Source organism: Leptonychotes weddellii, chromosome 7 (genome assembly GCF_054177405.1).
Source record: "Leptonychotes weddellii isolate Sample4059 chromosome 7, ASM5417740v2, whole genome shotgun sequence".
Taxonomy (NCBI): Eukaryota; Metazoa; Chordata; class Mammalia; order Carnivora; family Phocidae; genus Leptonychotes; species Leptonychotes weddellii.
The window spans coordinates 74,836,316-74,855,131 of record NC_138375.1 but is presented as its reverse complement, the minus strand read 5'-3'; the positions used below and the strand labels follow the sequence as shown (position 1 = coordinate 74,855,131).

The 18,816-nt window shown below is 40.0% G+C and overlaps 1 protein-coding gene across 15 annotated transcripts in view; it reads right to left on the bottom strand.

The window, feature by feature from the left end:
* Positions 1-18,816, bottom strand: part of MCTP1 (multiple C2 and transmembrane domain containing 1) — a 494,794-nt gene that overhangs the window by 42,237 nt on the left and 433,741 nt on the right. The window contains exon 19 of one of the 15 annotated variants that reach the window (XM_081826556.1): positions 17,507-18,110. The exons of 13 other annotated variants lie outside the window; for them this stretch is intronic. In XM_081826556.1, coding sequence (XP_081682682.1) covers positions 18,096-18,110 — 15 coding nt within the window. In that variant the 3' untranslated portion in view covers positions 17,507-18,095. Of the gene's footprint in view, positions 1-17,506; positions 18,111-18,816 lie in introns of those variants that run through there. One more of the 15 variants, XM_081826554.1, reaches the window with a different exon arrangement.

The window sequence follows — 18,816 nt, the reverse complement described above, 5'->3', positions numbered from 1 at the left end:
TTCCTAGAGTTCAGAGTCTCTCATGGTTTTTTTCACTTTCTGATGGCTTCCCATTCGGTTTTCCCTCCCTTTCCCTATGATCTTCTGCGCTGTTTCTTAAATTCCACATATGAGTAAAACCGTATGATAATTGTTTCTCTCTGATTGACTTCTTTCACTCAATATACCCTTCAGTTCCATCCATGTCGATGTAAATGGTAAGTATTCATCCTTTCTGATGACTAATATTCCATTGAATATATATACCACATCTTCTTTATCCATTCATCTGTTGATGGATATCTCGGCTCTTTCCATAATTTGGCTATTGTGGACATTGCTGCTATAATCATTGGGGGGCAGGTACCCCTTTGGATCACTACATTTGTATCCCAAAAAGCTGTATTTAGAGAAGTCTTCAAAGTTGGGCTTATTAGCGAACCTGCAAACTTACCTATATTCAATTTAATAAAAAGATAATTGAGGGTCCACAACATGCCAAGCACTGATTTCACGTTAGAGAGAGAAAACAGAGTAAAGAAGACAGAAATAAAGGGGAAAGCTTGTAGCCTCCGAAAGGTGGAATGAGTTAAGGGAGTGTTTGAAAAATGCTTGATGACAGGTGCCAACAAGATGCTACCAGGGACACAAACTCAAATGCCTGCCTTGGCCAGACTAGGTGAGAGTCCAAGTCCCATGTGGAGGGGCATCTTATGACCTAGCTCCCCTGGATCATGTCCATGTGGGAACTCACACCCAGTGTTGCCAGAACTTCCTCATTTCAAGAGAAGTTCAAAGTTCAAAATTTCTGATCTTCTAATTTTTGAAGATACTTTTAAATTCTGTCCATAGCTGGTTCATCTCCTTGGCTGCCGGTTTGTAGGTTCTGTGCCTCCAAAATGCACAAGGGGCAATTATAGTGGATGACAGGATAATAGCAGGCAGGTTTAAGGGAGAGGCTTTAGCACTGGATTCAAATCCTACCCTGCCTGTGCTGTGCGAACTCAGGCAAATCCTTAAAAATGCTCTGAGTTTCAGTGTTGCTATCTTTAAACTGGGGATAAATACATCTGCCTCCTAGGGTTTTTGTGAGAAGGAAATGTGAGCTAGCACAAAAAACTGACATGTTTATTATTATTTTTAGTAAAGCCTTCCCATAGGAAAGTTCTCAAGGGAGAGGTAGGATTTAGGACTTGGATTGGCAGGGATGGCCTCCAGGGCTTTTCAGGTATTCCATAGGGAGAGGGAGCGAAGGCTCAGACACTGGAAGGAGGCACAAAGATCCTGTCTTGGAAAAGTAATGTCACCTGGTTTGGTTGGGACAGAGAGTAGATGACAGAATGTAGAGGGATGAATACAAGAATGTCAGAGTGTGTATCAAGTGCTGGAGCTCCTGAATGCCACGCTATGGAGGGCCGGACTTTATAGCATGGGAAAGGAGGAGACAATAAGGCTCAGCAGGGGATCAAAATCAGATCAGGGTTGTTCTGTATGATGCATTCATCCAACCACTATTTACTGAGAGCTAACTATGTGCTAGGCAATGAATTCCGTTCTAGGAATGCAGTGGTGAACAAGGCAAACAAACAAGGTCCCTGCTCCATGGAACTTACACACTAGAGGCCACAGGAAGCAGATGTGGGTTGGATTCAAGAGCTTGGGGTTGAGAGGACTAGTTGGTAGGCCATTGCTAGTTCCAGCAAGAGGTCATGATGGCCTGACTTAAGGCAGTGGCAGTGACATGATCTGGGAGGAGAGGAGTCCAGAGACGGCAGGGAGAAGGAAGCAATGTATGCTGGTGGGACTCAGGGTCCTGAGCTGCTGCGGTGACAGGGCAGTTATGATGGCATTAGCAGCAACGAGGAAGGCAAAAGGAGATACTGGTGTGTTGGCAAGAAGGATGGGTTGAGTTTATCCTAGTAGCTTTGGTAAATGGCACACTAGTCTGTGACTGGCCTTATCCCTACAGCATCTTAGCCACATGATCCTTTCTGAAGCAATTAGGTTTTCTTATCAAAAGCTAATTCTTGATTGGATTATATTCAGAGATTTGACACCATTTGATACTACGTTCAGCTCATTTCCCAAAATACAGTTTCAAAAGGAGAGACTGAACACAAAGCATTTACCGTCAGATAACCTTTGCTTTTAAGATGGTGAAAAACGAGACGAGAAGGAAGACTCCAGAGCATTCCTGTGATATATTGCCACCTGTGTAGAGTAAAAACGTTCTCCAGCCATGTCTCATGCTTGTGGATTTCTTTTTGTACAATCCCGAGCAAGGCAAGGCTCAAGAGGCAGTTTAGGGCCTTGGGATTGAGGACTCACTTAATGGCCGTCTTTATTTTGGGGAGTAGTATACCCACATGAGAACCAACCTTTTTCCAAATGGGTCTGTTACAATGTTCTAGATGAAGAACCCATAGCCATGCTAGAGCTCAGAGAGTGCTCTTTGAGCCAAGATATGAGGTAGAATAAAGGATTTGTACTAGCTTTCTTGACCTCTTCTTACAACGTGGTCATTTCTATTCTGAGGGAATGTGGAGAAGGCATGTTTTATATATATGAGATTCTCTGGCCTTATTTCACTTTGTGTCTTTTTTTTTTTTTTAAGATTTTGTTTGACAGAGAGAGAGAGAACGCACACACAAGCAGGGGGAGGGGAGCGGCAGGCAGAGGGAGAGGGAGAAGCAGGCTCCCCACAGGGAGCCTGCTGCGGGACTTGATCCCAGCACCCCGGGATCATGACCTGAGCCGAAGGCAGATGCTTAACCGGCTGAGCCACCCAGGCGCTCTTTTTGTTTCTTTTACAGGGTAAAGACAGAGAGCAGTTAGAGTGATATGAAAGATAGAGATGGAGAAAAAAGAGGCCTTCTGTTGTTCTCCACCAGAGTATCTTCAACAGAATTACCAGGCATTCTTGCACAGGGGAATTAAGGGTAGAATCATTCTATTTGTAATCCTAGCCTCTAGCACAGTGCCTGACACATAGTAGGTGCTTCAAAATACTTGAAGAAATACAAGAGTTGAAGAAATAAATAGTTGTAGAAGTGAATAAACACAGAATCAACTTTTCTCAGTGAATCTTCTAGCATTCAGCTGTCTGCAACAGAATATTCAAGTAACAGTAGTTTAGGTCATAGAACTAATTTTCCTCATATAATAGGAAGTGCAGAAGTCAGTGGTTACAAATGTTGTTCCAGATGTTCAATGATATCATTGGGGCCTCAAGAACTTTCTATCTCTTCATTCCATCATCCTCTTTTTTATTGTCTCATGGTGGTAGGATGGCTGCCCTAGCCCTAGGCATTGCATCCACATTCAAGACTAGATGGAAAGAGGAAGAATGGAGCCAGCAGTATCTGTCCTCATTTATCAAGACAGTAAAAAGGTTTTCTAGAAATCTCCAGCAAAGTTCTCTTCCAGATCTTTAGTCAAAACTATATTATAGGAAGCCATGCATAGCTGTAATGAAACCTTAGAAAACGAATATTTAGCCAGATTCGTTGCTGTTATACATATAATCAGTCTACTACTATCAGAGGAAAAATGGGACATGGACATTAGGTAGACAATTAACAGTGTCTACAACACTTTTAGAGCCCTTCCTGCCTCTTGCTCCTTTTGAATACTCAAATCACTTATGGCATTGTATTAATTTTTTATGTCACTTATTTCCCTCCTAGACTGAAGACAGAACCCATGTTTTACTCATTTTCCCCTATCTTTTACACAGTAGGCCTTTAGTATTGTTGAATAAATTGAAAACATTGCAAATATTTTTTTTGAAGTACATGTAAAATGCTTTTTAAGTAGCATTTTTTAAGAAAAAATATGAATTCATTTTTACATTTGTGCATTAGCTACAACTTCATTTTAAACACACTATGTAAAGTAGGTTTAAGTGAAATTTCAGAAAAGGATTATAAGAACAAACAGAAACAACAAATATAAAACATTCTTATAATTATGACAACAATGCAGACAAAACTGTCTTTGATCTCTATAAAATGAAGTTAATTTACTATTTCTTTGTCCTCTAATGCATTCTATACCATCAGGATACACTATTCTAGAAATACTAATTCTTTCAGGTTCAGAGACCTTCAGTGGATCTCAACGCACATAAAAAAAATCTTTCCACATTCCTTGCTCCAGTGCTCAAAACTCTACAAGCTGGCCCCAACCAACCTTCCTAGCTCTGTCATTCAAAATTCTTGTATCAGAATATTTTGTTCCAACCAGATTTTTCTACTCACTGCTCCTCATGCTCTTTGGCATTCGGCTCCCCTTGCCCTGGAATACCTTCAACTCCTCTCTTGGCTAGTCTTAATCATAGCCTTCCAAGGTTGGCTTAAGTGTCAAGTAAATATTTACATAATGTGTGTTTCTAGCACCCTTTAGGCTAGAAATATAGTTTGCCTATGGCCTGTCTTTGACTCTGTTGGGACAAGTCCAGCTGTCCAAGTCACAGGCCTCAACTGCCATTCTTTCCTTTCCATGCAGTATCTTCCTCAGATCACTGCAGCAGGCACTATTTCTTCTGCAATGGGAAAGTGCTAGAATTCTGAGAGTAATTATTCTCACCACGTAATTAGCACTGATATAATTATGTTAGTGAACGTTTACTAAAAAGGAACTGTATTAAGAACTATCATTTGAGTCTTATCATCTTCTGAGGTACTATTTTTATTTCCATTTTGCAGACAAGGAAAGAGAGGAATATAGATAGCTTCCAACCTAGGAGTTAGTAAATTTTTCTGTAAAGGGCTGTAGAGTAAATATTTTCGTCTTTCCAGGCCATATGGTCTCTGCTGTAACTACTCTGCTGTTGTAGCATGAAAACAGTCACAGATACTAAATACACGAATGGATGTAGTTGTGTTCCAATAAAACTTTATTTACAAAAACAGGCAGTAGGCTGGATGTGGTGCATGGACGGTTGTTTGCTAACCTCTACTCTAGTCCAAATAACCCATTTTATATATTAGGTCAAGAGAGGTAAAGCCAGTTGCTCAAGACAGTACCAGAGGCAGATCTAGAATACAGGTCTTCTGATTGGTTGTTTAGTAGTCTTTAATACTAAATGAATTGGGAAAATTATTCTGTAATAAATTGAGCTTTGGAAGCTATAAAGCAGATCTGATGCTACTGAAAAACTAGATAATTTTGACCCAGATGATTAGATTCATGTAATTGATGTGGATTTTATTCTATGTTCTAGATCTCCTAAAGGTGTATGAAGTATTAGAACGAGCTTCCTTGTTTATCTTGCAGAGGAAAGCATTTTCCAGACCAGCTAAACACATGACACAACTGCATATAGAGTTAGGCCTTAGTGCTTGCTGAAAAGCAGGGTGTGGTGGGTTTGGAACTACTGAAACATTGTCAAGACAGAAGTCCTTTGACAAGATTCCTCAGAGCGGTTCTGAATGTACATGGCTCCCTGCCAATTTTTTAATTTGGCTTCCTATTTTGCCAGGGGACATTCTGACATGGTTAGAAGGGGTAGGAATATCCTTTGTGGCTACACGACAAAACCCATGACTGCCTGACCTCCTTAGCCCCATGCCCTAAGAAATTTAGTTCTGCGTTGTTGATTCAAATCTTTGACGGGAAATAAAATTTATGTGGGGCAAGCTGTTATTCTGTGACTTTCATTCCTTCTATTAATAGCCTTGTAATATCATGGAAAATATAGTTAACATCCACTTGCACATCTATTTCTCGAGCACTGTTATCACCAAAGTAAATACAAGAAGTGATGCTGTTACCTTGACTGTTCACAGTAGACTAGCCGTTAGTGGACTGGCCAGCCTATTCAAGAGCACTCAACACAATCTGAAGGCTGTAAGATGAGCTGACTCTACAAGGTCAAGAAGTACAGGTATCCTTCATGCTTCTGCTATAATTGTGGCCCCACAGTGTTCTTGTCCTTGACTTATGTCATGACCTAGGGTTATGTTTTGATTCTGAACATCTGTGTCTTATTAGGTTATGCGCATCATATTTAAATACTTAGATCAACCTTGAAAGAAATTCAGAATCCTCACCAGCCTATATAATTCTTTGCTAGTCCAATTTATGATCAAGGTGACTAAAGAAAAAAAAAAATTTGAATGACAGAAGCATTTACTGTGGATGACTGGTCAAAAGATACCCAGAGGGGTGTCTTTTTTGTTGGCGCCTCCTAGCACTTAAGATGTACCTTGAAACCTGATTTTGAAGAATGAGGAATATTTAAAATATTTTATCAAAGCAATGGAAAAAGAGCTAGTTTCCACAATTTTCAGAATCTTTAAATATTATATTAAAGTAAATATAAAAATTGTAAGTGATCTCGTGTTAGGGACAACATTTATAGAGCCTTGGGCCAAGAGCTATAAATATATTTTATCCATGCTATGAAGTAAATACTATTATCATATCCATTATGCAGATGAAGAAACTGGGGCCATAGAGAGGTAAAGCAATTTATCCAAGGTTATCCAAGGTGTTTTTTAAAAAAATGTATTTTTTTTTATATTTTATTTTTAAGTACTCTCTACACTCAACGTGGGGCTTGAACTCACAACTCGAAATCAAGAATGGCACGCTCCACTGACTGAGCCAGCCAGGCACCCCTATCCAAGGTCTTTTAGCTAGTAAGTGATGGAGCTGGGATCTAGATTAAGGAAGTCTGACTTTAGAGCCTGAGTAAACCATTACTCTAATGGCACTGTCACCTGGTAAAATCTAGATCTTCGGTGGAGACTTGGTGAATGAGAGAAGAGCAGAAAGAGTAGACCACCTAGAGCACTGTGAATTGTGTAAGACTGTTGAATCACAGACCTGTACCTCTGAAACAAATCATACATTATATGTTAAAAAAAAAAAAAGAAGAAGAAGATAGCAGGAGGGAAAAATGAAGGGGGGGAAATCGGAAGGGGAGATGAACCATGAGAGACTATGGACTCTGAGAAACAAACTGAGGGTTCTCCGGTGGGGGGGGTGGGAGGATGGGTTAGCCTGGTGATGGGTATTAAGGAGGGCACGTACTGAATGGAGCACTGGGTGTTAGATGCAAACAATGAATCATGGAACACTACATCAAAAACTAATGAAGTAATGTATGGTGATGAACATCATAATAATAAAAAAGAGTAGACCACCTATTCCAGTCACCTTGTTCCCGAGATCATTGCTGATGTATTACAGAGAACATCCCTCCTTGTGCTCTGGTCCCTGCCCAGGCTGTCAGAGAGGGAGACACCAGCAACAGGACCCCATGATCAGATCTCAACATTGCTGTTTCTTAATAGTTACCAAGGTCTGCACCTTGCTTTTGTAATGTTACTGAAGTGCAGGGCAGAAGCACTAAATTCTTAATGGTTCAGCTTACATTGTTTGGGTAGGCAAACTTTTTAATGATCATTCTCTTTCTTCATTATTTTGAGCTCATGAACCTACTAGATGCTTGTAGTAATCATTAAGTCCATGCACAAATATTCTGGCTCTCTCGTTTGGGCCTGCAGTAGGATTGCACTTTTCCAGTCACTCGAAGTGATTTGCTTTGGCCAACGAAAGGTGACCACAAGTGGTCTGTGTCGCTTCCAGGAGGAAGCTTTAAGAGTCAGTGCATGCTTCGCCATCCTTCTCCTTCAGAGAACTGGTAACTGGCAATATTCCAAATAGCAGCTGCTCTGTCAGCCTAGGGCCCAAGGTGAGGCTGATGGTAAAGCTGCGGAGCAAAGCTCCCTGTGTGCCAAGGTGGACAAAGATTATAAACAAGCAATAAAGCCTGTGATTGTAAGCTACCAAAATTTGGATTCATTACTGCAGCAACATCTCGCCTATCCTGACTCATCCACTCTTACAGAAAATATTCATGCCTAATTCAAAGGAGCAACATAGAGAATATGGCAGAAGAAGGAGATTGGGCTCCTGGCTGCCATGAAGACACCCAATGTTGCCAGCTAACAGAAAATACCCAGGTGTTGCCAAAAGGACTGGAGATAGCAGTTCAGAAAGAAAAAGTCCTCATCATCCAGGACTGAAACCTGGTCAAGGTTTCTTGGGACATAGAAATATGGGAATTTCCAATTCCTGCAACTGACCCAAACTGTCCGGAGCCCCCAAGGAGCCCCACGTCTTTCCCATGTACCCTCACGCATGAACAAGCACACGGTGAAAGCGACGTGGAGTTTTTAACTAAAAACTGGCTGGGCTGAAGGAACCACTTGGAAGCACACTATTTTAACTTTCCTGACAGATATGATCAGTCGGTAGTGCAACCAAGGGCTTTTCCCTCTCCTTTTCTCCTTTCAGTAATAAGCGAAAAGAGCGATGCTGTGAGTTAGAGGTTTAAACAGAAAGAAATTGAAATCCGTGACAGTGATGACTTAATAATATTGCAAATTATAGTTTTTAGTTCAGGTAATTTAGCATACCAAATCACAGTTTAATTTCCTTCTACAGAGCCCAGGCATGCAAGATAGTGTACAGGAGAAGGGGCAAGGTGGGGTGGGAGGAGGGGGCAAAGATGAGAGTGACGAGAAAACATTTTGAGACCCCTCAAATGCAGGTGTCCTTGAAAGCCTAATAAAAGTGACCCGGGGAATGTAAACGGCCATCGGTTAATAAGTGCGAGGCCCACAGGCCCGATCTTTGGGAGGCCAAGAGTCCTTGCTTCCTTTTGTGTAGGTGCCTGCTTTGCCTGCTCGGTGGAATGTGAGCATCGGGTGCCCAGAAGGAATGCATAATGTGTGCAGGGCCCTGACAGCTGCGAAAGCGAAGAATGACTTTGAGAGTGTCAGCAAAGCAGCGCCACCGCTGAATGGCATGTGTCCTTGACTGCGCACAGCACAATGCCTGCGAAGGAACGGAGAGTGGAGGGGCTGCCTCGCTTCATGATTTGCCTTTTGTTCTAGGATCCACCTCCCAGAAACAAACCATGATTCAATCCATACTCACCACTCACCTTGCAAAATATTTAAAATAGCGTCCTCGGGTGTGTCACTTAATTCACCTGTCTGAAGCAGTGTCTGTGCACTTGGCCCGAGAGACTCAGGAAAGAAGTTTCCCAATGAAATTTCCTCCAAAACCACCACCTGAGTTTCAGGCACGACAAGGTACCGAGCTTGGGGGACAGTGGCTGTTCTAGCCCGTCAGCATTACCCAGCCGGACTCAGCTGAGCAGCTTGACCTTATGTTCATCTGAGTACCTTCGAGGAGTTATGTCCCCTTGCATGGACTGCGTTCAGAGTTTAGGGGTCAAATAGCCAGGCTGAGTTTGCCGGTGCTTGACACCAAAGTTCTCAAACTCCAGAGTGCCTAAGAATCACCTAGGTAAAAAAAAAAAAAAAGAAAAAAAGAAAAAAAAAATTCCTGCCAACCACCCCATCCTTACTGAATAGGAATTTTTTGAGGTGGAGCTTAGGAACCTATGTTTTAATATGGTTCCTAGGGTTTCTTGATGCAAACCAGGGTCTTTTTTTCATCTCCTCAAATTTACCTGAGTAGCAAAAAAGAAAAAGTAACCCCTCATGAACATAAAAAGTACCAACACATCTAAAGAACTCTATGCAAGGAGAGAGATCATATTCTTTCTCATCCAAAGCAAGACACTTGTGAAAGCAAAACTGGGCGGTATTACTAGTCACAGCAGGATAACAGCTGTACGCTGGGACTCCACTGGGCAAACCGGGACTCGTGGTCACCTGAGTTGTAAAACTAATCTGACAGGAAAGCTGATTAGGATTTAGGCCACCAGCCCAAGAGAAAGCCCTCATCCACGTCTGGAAGCTTAGCAATCACTGCAAATATTTTAATAGGGAGGGTTGTATGAGCCCTAAACCTAGAGGATCTGGTTCAGAGGCTTGCACGACCTTGGACAGGCTGGATGAACCCTCAGGTCCCAATTACGCCGACGAGGAAGAGACCAGTAGAAATCTTGACCTCCCGGTGGAAGAGTGCATACAGTGGTAACATTTATCCACAACAACTTCAGAAGCCAGTCTCACAAAACGTAAAGGATTATTCCTCAGAGGCAAAGAGGAGGAGAAACAAACCAGGCATTATTCTATTTGTTACATTCATCTTACAGTTTCTAGGCAATACCTTTCCCCCAAGTTTTTAGTTTTACTCTCACGTGGTCAGCACAAACCGCTTAACAATTACTGTCACATGGATTTTCTACTGCTTTCTTCCTGGGGGAACTATTGCAATATTCTTGGAGGACAAAGGAAGAGTGGGTTGAGCATTTTCATTATTCAATCTGTGCAAAGAAATCAGTGTGTAAAGGATGTTTCAGAAGTACAGAAGAGCTAAATGAGAAAGCATTTTTTTTTTTCTAGGTAATTTCATTTATGTCTTTGGCTTTCATAAGGATTGCGGTATATAGTGGCTTTTGCAAATAATTACCAGGATGTTATTGCCTATTTCCTTTCGGATATTCCTTCCATGTTTAAGACAAGCTCAAAATACAGTGTTCATGGGCGCCTGGGTGGCTCAGTCAGTTAAATGGCTGCCTTCGGCCCGGGTCATGATCCCAGAGTCCAGGGATCAAGTCCCGCATCGGGCTTCCTGCTCAGCGGGGAGTCTGCTTCTCCCTCTGACCCTCCCACTCTTGCTCTCTCTCACTCTCTCTCAAATAAATGAATACAATCTTTTAAAAAATACAGTGTTCATTCTATTAAGCATCTCTTAGCAAAAGAAATTCTAAATTCTACTCTTGCTCTATGGGTAAATGCCCCAACATTGGAACTTCTTGTTAAAATGTGAAAACCAAAGAAGTTGTATATGAAGAATCTGGATCTTAAAAGTAACTTCTCTCCTAGAAATGATATGTAGGGTAGGCTGTGCCTCTTCCATGTAGAGTTGCCAGTGCATGGAATGGAAGGAGAGCGTAATTGGTGTGCTGGCCCCTGAGAGAAAAAGCAGTATCTAAGGAAACATTGAAATAATTACTAAATATGTGTATAAAAGAGGCATGGTGATAGTTACAGGAGAAGGGAAAGAGAAGGAAAGGAAGAGAGAAATCGTTCTTAGATGATTATAAAATATATCTTATTTACCTGAGAGAGTTAAAGTGCATTGGCTATGCTTTTTAAAAACTGGTCTTAATTACCCTTGAGACCAGAATTCCATATGAGGTAAATATGTTTTTAGATAGTTTTCTAAAATATGTATAATTTACTCAAGGAAAAAAGGACTGTGTCCTCTGGAGCCAATCTAGCCTCACAGGTAAATACAAATTTAAGTAGATTCCTAAGAAGTATATTATGTACAGTGGCTGATGGAGTGGAATGTCTATGAAGAAGCTGGGAAGGTCCGTCAGTTAAGTACATAATAAAAATGTATTGGAAAAATACATCATTTTCTCAGTGGACTATAATTGGCTATGCATAGCAAAAAGTCTTATTTTCAAAAATGTATTCTGCATCCACAGAGTTTTAAATCTCAGTAACTGTGTTATTTTTAAAACTCAGAATGCTAAGCAATATTAGTGAGAGTGACAGAAGAACTGCATGGTAGATGTCATTCTATAATTTACAACTCTTTTTGACATCTTTTTTTTTTTTAACTTCTTCTTTTCAAGCAGACTTTGTCTAAAGCCCAAGGTGAAAAGTTAAAGAAGATGGAGAACAAAATTCCACTTTCCTTACCAAACAGTCTGATTGATGCCTTCAGAAGTGTCCCAGTACATTTACCTTAAGAATATATCCTTTTTTATTATCCTGGAAGAGTTTTCTATTATAAACAAAATGAGAAGAAAAGAAAGCAAGAAAAGCAAGAAAAGAAAAAGAAAGAAAGAAAGAAAGGAAGAAAGGAAGAAAAGTAAGGAAAGAAGAATGGAAAAGGAGGAAAAAAAGGAGGAAGGAAGGAAGGAAAGAAGGAAGGGAAGGGAAGGGAACGGAAGGGAATGGAAGGGAACGGAAGGAAAGGAAAGGAAAGGAAAGGAAAAGAAAGAGGGGAGGGAATATAAAGTATCTAGAGTAATGCAGCAGTCTAGTTCTGTCATTTACATCTTCATTTGGTGGGCCAGCCTTTCTTATCCCACTGATTAAGAGGCTTCCTCCTTCCAACATACCTTCATTCCCCCAGCCCATCAACTCAATTCTAGCTTCACTTGTCACCTTTCTTTGCAATGTGTCCTATGTCCTTTCTGTATTATCCTGTTTGTGTACAAATCACAGTTGTTGAGCTGTGAACTGTTGTGCTTTTGTTGTTACATACTCATGTTCTGTCATGTAGCCCCAGCTGAGCCTTCACCATTAACTTGACCATCTGGTCATTCTGGGGTTGACTGGCTGTCACATTCTTTTCAAGTGCTCTTTCAAACTGCCTCCTTTCTCCAGAGTCTCCTACCCTAACTTTCAACTCACAACAGGTGACCATTTCTCCAACTTTGCTGAAAGAAAGAAGCCACATGTGCCTCCTCAACACCCACCTTTCCTCCCTGAATCTCACCATGGAATACCATCCCTTCTCTTGTGCTCTTCTACCCACCTGTCTCTTTTGAGACCTTCTAGCACTCTTCTAGCTCTGTAAACCCAACTTCCCCTACTTGTTCCTTCTAAAATAGTGTGAGCTCCCCATGATGAAAACAAATCCCAAGTTCCTGCCAATGCCCTAAGTTCCTGTCCTTCCTCCCCTCCCCTTACAGAGTCAGACCATTCTGAAGGGCAGTCCTTGCAAGCTGCCGCTGGTGTACCCTGTGCTTTCTGCTGTCACCACTCTAGGGAAACTACAAACACCAGGGTCATGACTGATTGAATCATCAATGTTCATGACTTTTTTCCTCAGTTCTCATCTTCCATGAGCATTTGCCATATTTATTCTAGTGTTACGTTTCTCAAAACTCTTGGTTCCCATAACAGCAACCCTTCTGATTCCCCTCCTACCACTCTTATGATTCCTTCTCAGCCATATGCTCTGTTCTTCATCCTGTCTTGCCCCTTAAATAGAGGCATTCTCCACAGAGCTGTCCTTGGCCCTTTTCCCCACACTCTAAACAGCCTCCGTTTCAGTAATTACTTTTATCTCTAATTAGTACTGTTCAAATTTAACTCTCTGGCCATAACCTCTTCTTTGAATTCCAGATTTATATTTCTAGTGTCTACTGGAATACCTCATTTGATGGCCTGGTGACATTTCAAACTCAACATGTTAGAACAGAAGCAATTTCTTCCCCTCTAAAATCTATCCCTACTCAGACTCTGTTCCGTTTAATAACATGACAACCTTCCTGGGTGCCCATGACTGATCAATACCACTGCTGCTGCTAACAATAATGATAATACCACTCTAATAATATTATACTTATCAAATTTGTTCTGTGATATAGACATCATTCTAAGCTTTATACATATTTATTCATATTATTCATTTAATCCTTATAAGGCAGGAACTATCACTACCCCATTTTACGGATGAGGAAACAGAGGGATAGAGGTGAAGTACTTTGCCTAACATCACACAAAGACCTGGTTCCAGAACCAATACTCTTAACTATTATGCTACCCTGCTTCAAGAAATCTAAAGGGTTTTTTGGAGGCATTCATAAGAATGTGTTACAGATGAATGTGGCTGGAAGGTGGTTCATTTGAGGTATGGGGGACTTGAAATCAAGTGGTGATTTTAGGAATGGAAAGGAGAGTTACTGATGGGAACTCCCTGGAGCTCTGTGATGACGGGGCGTGGGCCCCTCAACTCTGCATCATCTAAGGCACCATAGGCAATGACTGGGTCTCAGAGAACAGTGAATGGGGATAGGAACAAATTCTGTGCATTGGGAACAGAAAGCTCCTTTTTCTATTATACTGGCATAGTTAGATCCAATTCTGTTTCCATATGGGAGGTGTAAATGTTAGACAAGGGATCAGAAAGATATTGGCAAAGTGAAGATGATATGACAATCACGTTTATTTTACTAAGTACTATCCAGTATACAACATGGTTAGTTGGAGTAGTTATGGGACTCTGTGATACCTGAATTGCTGTTTTCCACTCATACATATATAACTTTCTCTTCACTGAGTATTTAACCAAATGCTCACTATTTGTATACCATTGTGCATAATATGTGTTACACTCTTCAGTTTTTGTCACTAGAGTTTATAATGTTTTTGTGGAGACAGGACACATTAAAATGGAATAAGATCATGAATTAATATTTAATATGTAAATGTCATAAGAATGTGCCACAATGGTTTAAATCATGAGCTTTGGAGTCTAGATAGAAGTGAGTTCTAGCTTCAATCTTTATCTGTGACTTTGGACAAGTCCCTTAGCCTAGCACAGATGATAGAACCTATTTGATAGGGTTGTCATGAACAAGAAATGAGATGATGCATGTAAGGTACTCAGCACAGGGTGTGTAATTTCAAAAAAAAAAAAATGGAAGGGAAAAAATAGATGAATATCAACTGAGGAGAACAAATACATGATTATATGTTTTGAAATACAGTTCACTATTGGCTAGAGTTAATTGACAGGATGCAGGGAGGGGAGCAGATTCCAGTTGTGTTTTAAAGGGTAAATGGGTCATAAATAAGCAGAAAGGGCCTTTCATGTAGATAGCAAGGCAGAGCATATCCAGAATCTAAGAGGAAGGTACGAAGTAAGGAATAGTACACCTGCCCAATCTATGGAATTTTTATTACAGATTAGAGAGAACCATCAAAAGATGGTTTGAGTTTTTGCACCTTCGTGAGTAAAATACTGTGCTACTGGTAGAAATCCATTAGCTACAAAAGGAAGCTATTTTGAGAGGAAGAATACAAGTTCAGATCGAAATATACGGAGTTTGGGCTTATGTCGAGACAACTTTCAATGTCCAAAAGGGTGGAAAGACACAACAGACTTGGGACAAAAGGCATAACCACAAAGGTTTAAAAATTTTTTTTTTAAAGATTTATTTATTTCTTTGAGAGAGCGAGAATGAGAGAGAGTACATGAGAGGGGGGAGGGTCAGAGGGAGAAGCAGGCTCCTCGCTGAGCAGGGAGCCCGATGCGGGACTCGATCCCAGGACTCCAGGATCATGACCTGAGCCGAAGGCAGTTGCTTAACCAACTGAGCCACCCAGGCACCCCACAAAGGTTTAGCTCCTTGAGTAGAGGAATTAGGTCTCATTTCTCTTTGTACCCTTCAGAGCACATAGCATAGTGCTTTGAACGTTACAAGTACATAATACTTGTTGCATGAAAGTAAAGATTTTGGAGTTATGCTCACTAAGGGATAGTTAAAATTGTGGGCATAGATTAGTTCTTTAAGAAAGAACAAAATTGGGCGCCTGGGTCATGATTCAGCTCAGGTCATGATCCTGGAGTCCCAGGATCGAGTCCCGCATCCGGCTCCCTGCTCAGCGGGGAGTCTGCTTCTCCCTCTGACCCTCGCCCCTCTCGTGTGCTCTCTCTCTCTCATTCTCTCTCTCAAATAAATAAATAAAATCTTAAAAATATATATATATAAAAAAAAGAACAAAATTGGGAGATACCCAAACACTGGGCACAAAAGATGAAAACTGAAGTGTTAGAGTAAAAAAAAACCTGAGCAGGGAGACGGAAGAGGATATTAAATGGTGGTTTAGATAGCATTGAGCTAAATGCACTGAGAAGGTGGAAGATCCAGTGAGGTTATTAATGTCTTCGGGGAACAAGTTTAGTACAGTGTTATAAATGGAAGCCACGAAGGGAAGAATTAAGATTGAACAACAGAGGGGAGTAAATGGAGGCAACAGATGTAGAGCATGTCGAGATTGATGGTGAAGGAAGGAAAAGAAATCTCACTATTTTCTTAAAATGTGTCCACATAGGATGCAAGAACAGACGTTTGTCATAGGTACACAAATATTTATTACATGCATGCATGCATGACTATGTGAACAAATGAATTAATTGAATGAATCATTCATCCTGAATATGAGAAAAATACCATATCTTGGTTCTTTTTTTCTTAATCAGAATATTTCCCCCCTCATTTCTGTGCTATGAGTATGTAACTAGATGCAAACACACTTACAGGTGACCACGCTGGTCAACCCTTATAAAATAAAAACTGATCTCTTTCTAGCATATTACTTTCACTTGTTATGGGAAAAGATTCACACAGGAAGTCCTATCGTTATGATTTAAATTGTGGGAAAAGAAATATTTAGAAATAAATACAAGGAATTTTAGTTCTCATATCAATTGTTTTAGTAGAAGCTATAACCCTTCCAAGTAGCTCCCATCTGGATAGTCTCTTGTATTAAAACTAATTGTTTTGTATGTTTGGAAAATGCACAATTTTATCATCATGGAGAAAAGTCTGTAAAATATCATTATAAAATAAAAAACAAACATGACTTATGGAAACAAACAAACAAAAAAACCCTGAAATCAGTAAGCATCTATTTACTTCATATAAATGAAAAACAAGTATCAAAATTTTAGCTATGGGTTTGCCTTTTTTTAATGCTATAAAATTCATGCTGAGTGGAGAAAACTCATGCTTGATACATTCAACTTATAGTATATTTTCAAGGTGAATTACTAAATCCTCAGACCCTGACCTTCTAATGAAGGCACTGAAGCAAGCACAGAGTTGGTGAAGAAAACCACAAAGATATAAAAATGCATAGATATATGATCAACTAGGGACAAATTTTGATGGAATTATCACCAGATCTCTACAGACAAGGTCTATTTATCAAACATGCCTACCATAAGCTTTGATTCCATTAATTTCCTGAGAAAAGACATCAGGTAGAGTTCTGGATACCAGGTGTGTAAACACGGAGAGATTCTGATATTACGATATCTTTCGTGTAGAAACCCGAACACAACCCAACCAGATGCAGGAGGGAGTTTCCATTGGGAAAGCTACCCACTCTTTTACTACTGTTACCATTATTTAAACGTTTAATGTAGGAGAAACTGAAGGCCAAAAAAGAACATGCTTGCACTTAATTTCAAGTGACAGCTAATACAGTGCATTAAAGGTGTAATACTATACACATGGTAGTTGTATATAAATAGTAACATTAAAAAGGGGTTACAACATCCCTAAGACATCCTAAGTCTAAAACACTTAAAAAGCGCATTTGCAGCACAACTTATCTTAAATTATTTTAATTGGTTTCAAGATGACTTCAGATTAGTGATGGGCTTTGACTTTTTCTGATTATAAAAGAGAAACACAGATGAATGCTTTTTAGGCAGCCTAATATCATTCCCAGGTAGACTACCACCTGACCTGTGTTACTTAAATGCCATTAACTATCAATGAATGTTATGTTTACATAAGTGTTTTATGTAAATTTTGTTTTCCTAAAGTTGTTAGTTCTCTTAATAAATATAGTTAATGCAAAAAAATTTGTTTTTGTTCTTTCTTTGCATTCATTATCCAGGAACTTTTTCAAAGAAAAAGGGGTGGGGGGAGGCAGAGTGACAGAGCTTGAATACTTAGCAACCATTTTACGGTTGAGAGTCTTTTTTTTTTTTTTTTTTAATAGTATGAAAAATAATCCAGTTACATTCTTTAGCTCGATTACTTACAAATAACCTATCTGAAAAAAAAATCAAGTAAATCTGTCAGTTGTGGAAGTTTATTTTCCATGTGTTATCTAGAGATAAGCTAGCCTGTACTATTAGATTTCCACTGACATAATTGTGCATGAATTCTGATCTGATTTGGTATTACATGGTGCAAAAGGTGACACATTTTCTCTAATATACCCCATTAGAAAGGAAAGAAATTGCCAAAGTATGAAATCTGAGGACCTTGATTCAGAAACTATGTGACTTTGAGGTCAGCTCAGTGGAAAAAAAGAACTTGTTCAACTACCCCAGGCACTGAAGGTTGTGACAAGCAAGCCTAATACCCAGGGTGGTTACTCTGTTGGATAATCAATAAAATCTTACATTATCAGGCTGCAACAGCTGTATATTCGTTTATTATACTGCCTTGTACGTCTCCAAAATATTTTTGTATGTAATTGCAGAGAATACAGATGCTGTCCCCATTCCCAAATCATTGCTGATCAGAATACATGGTCAAGATACCGGAACCAGGAAATAGCATATATGTGCATAAGGTGCTGAATATTGATTTTAATATCCACATAATGCTTCCTCACTCCAGCAGAAAAACATCAGCTCCAGCGATCCTGGAAAAGAGTGTTGACCGAGCTACTTAAGAGTTTGTACATCCAAAGTCTTAGAGATATTAGTGATCTTTTAAATCCTCTGAGAAAGGTCCTTGAACAAATTAGTAAAATACCAGATGTGAACTGTTGGCAATTTCAAATTACATTTTCTAAAAAGGAGAAACCCCTATGTTTTAAGAAGGAAGCATTCTGCCATCTCCTTTTCTCGCTTGACTTTCTATTTCTGACAGCCACTCAGAACAAGTACAGCCTGACTTCTAGGACACAGGACAGCGGCGTCTTGTCCTCCTTCATTGGTGGAGGACAATGGATGCCCATTATAGTTTGAAGAGGAATTTAAAAAGGATTTTTTATGACTCCTTGCTACCCACCAACTAGCTTCAATAGAGAGTTCAGCTAGATGGTGGAATTTCTGGACTGCATCCTTATCTATGGATAAAGCAGAAGAAGGGAGATTTAGGTAGCACTTTGAAGTTTTAGTGAAGTAGAGAATGACAATTCAGTTGGTCCTTTGTTGCTTCTCAACTTTTAAACCAAAAACAAAAAGTGATACAGCTGAAAGTCCGGAATTGTGATGCCACCAGCTTTGCTCCTCTTTTTCAACATTCCTCTGGCTATTCGGGGTCTTTTCTGGTTCCATACAAATTTTAGGATTATTTGTTCCATTTCTTTGAAAAAAGTGGATGGTATTTTGATGGGGATTGCA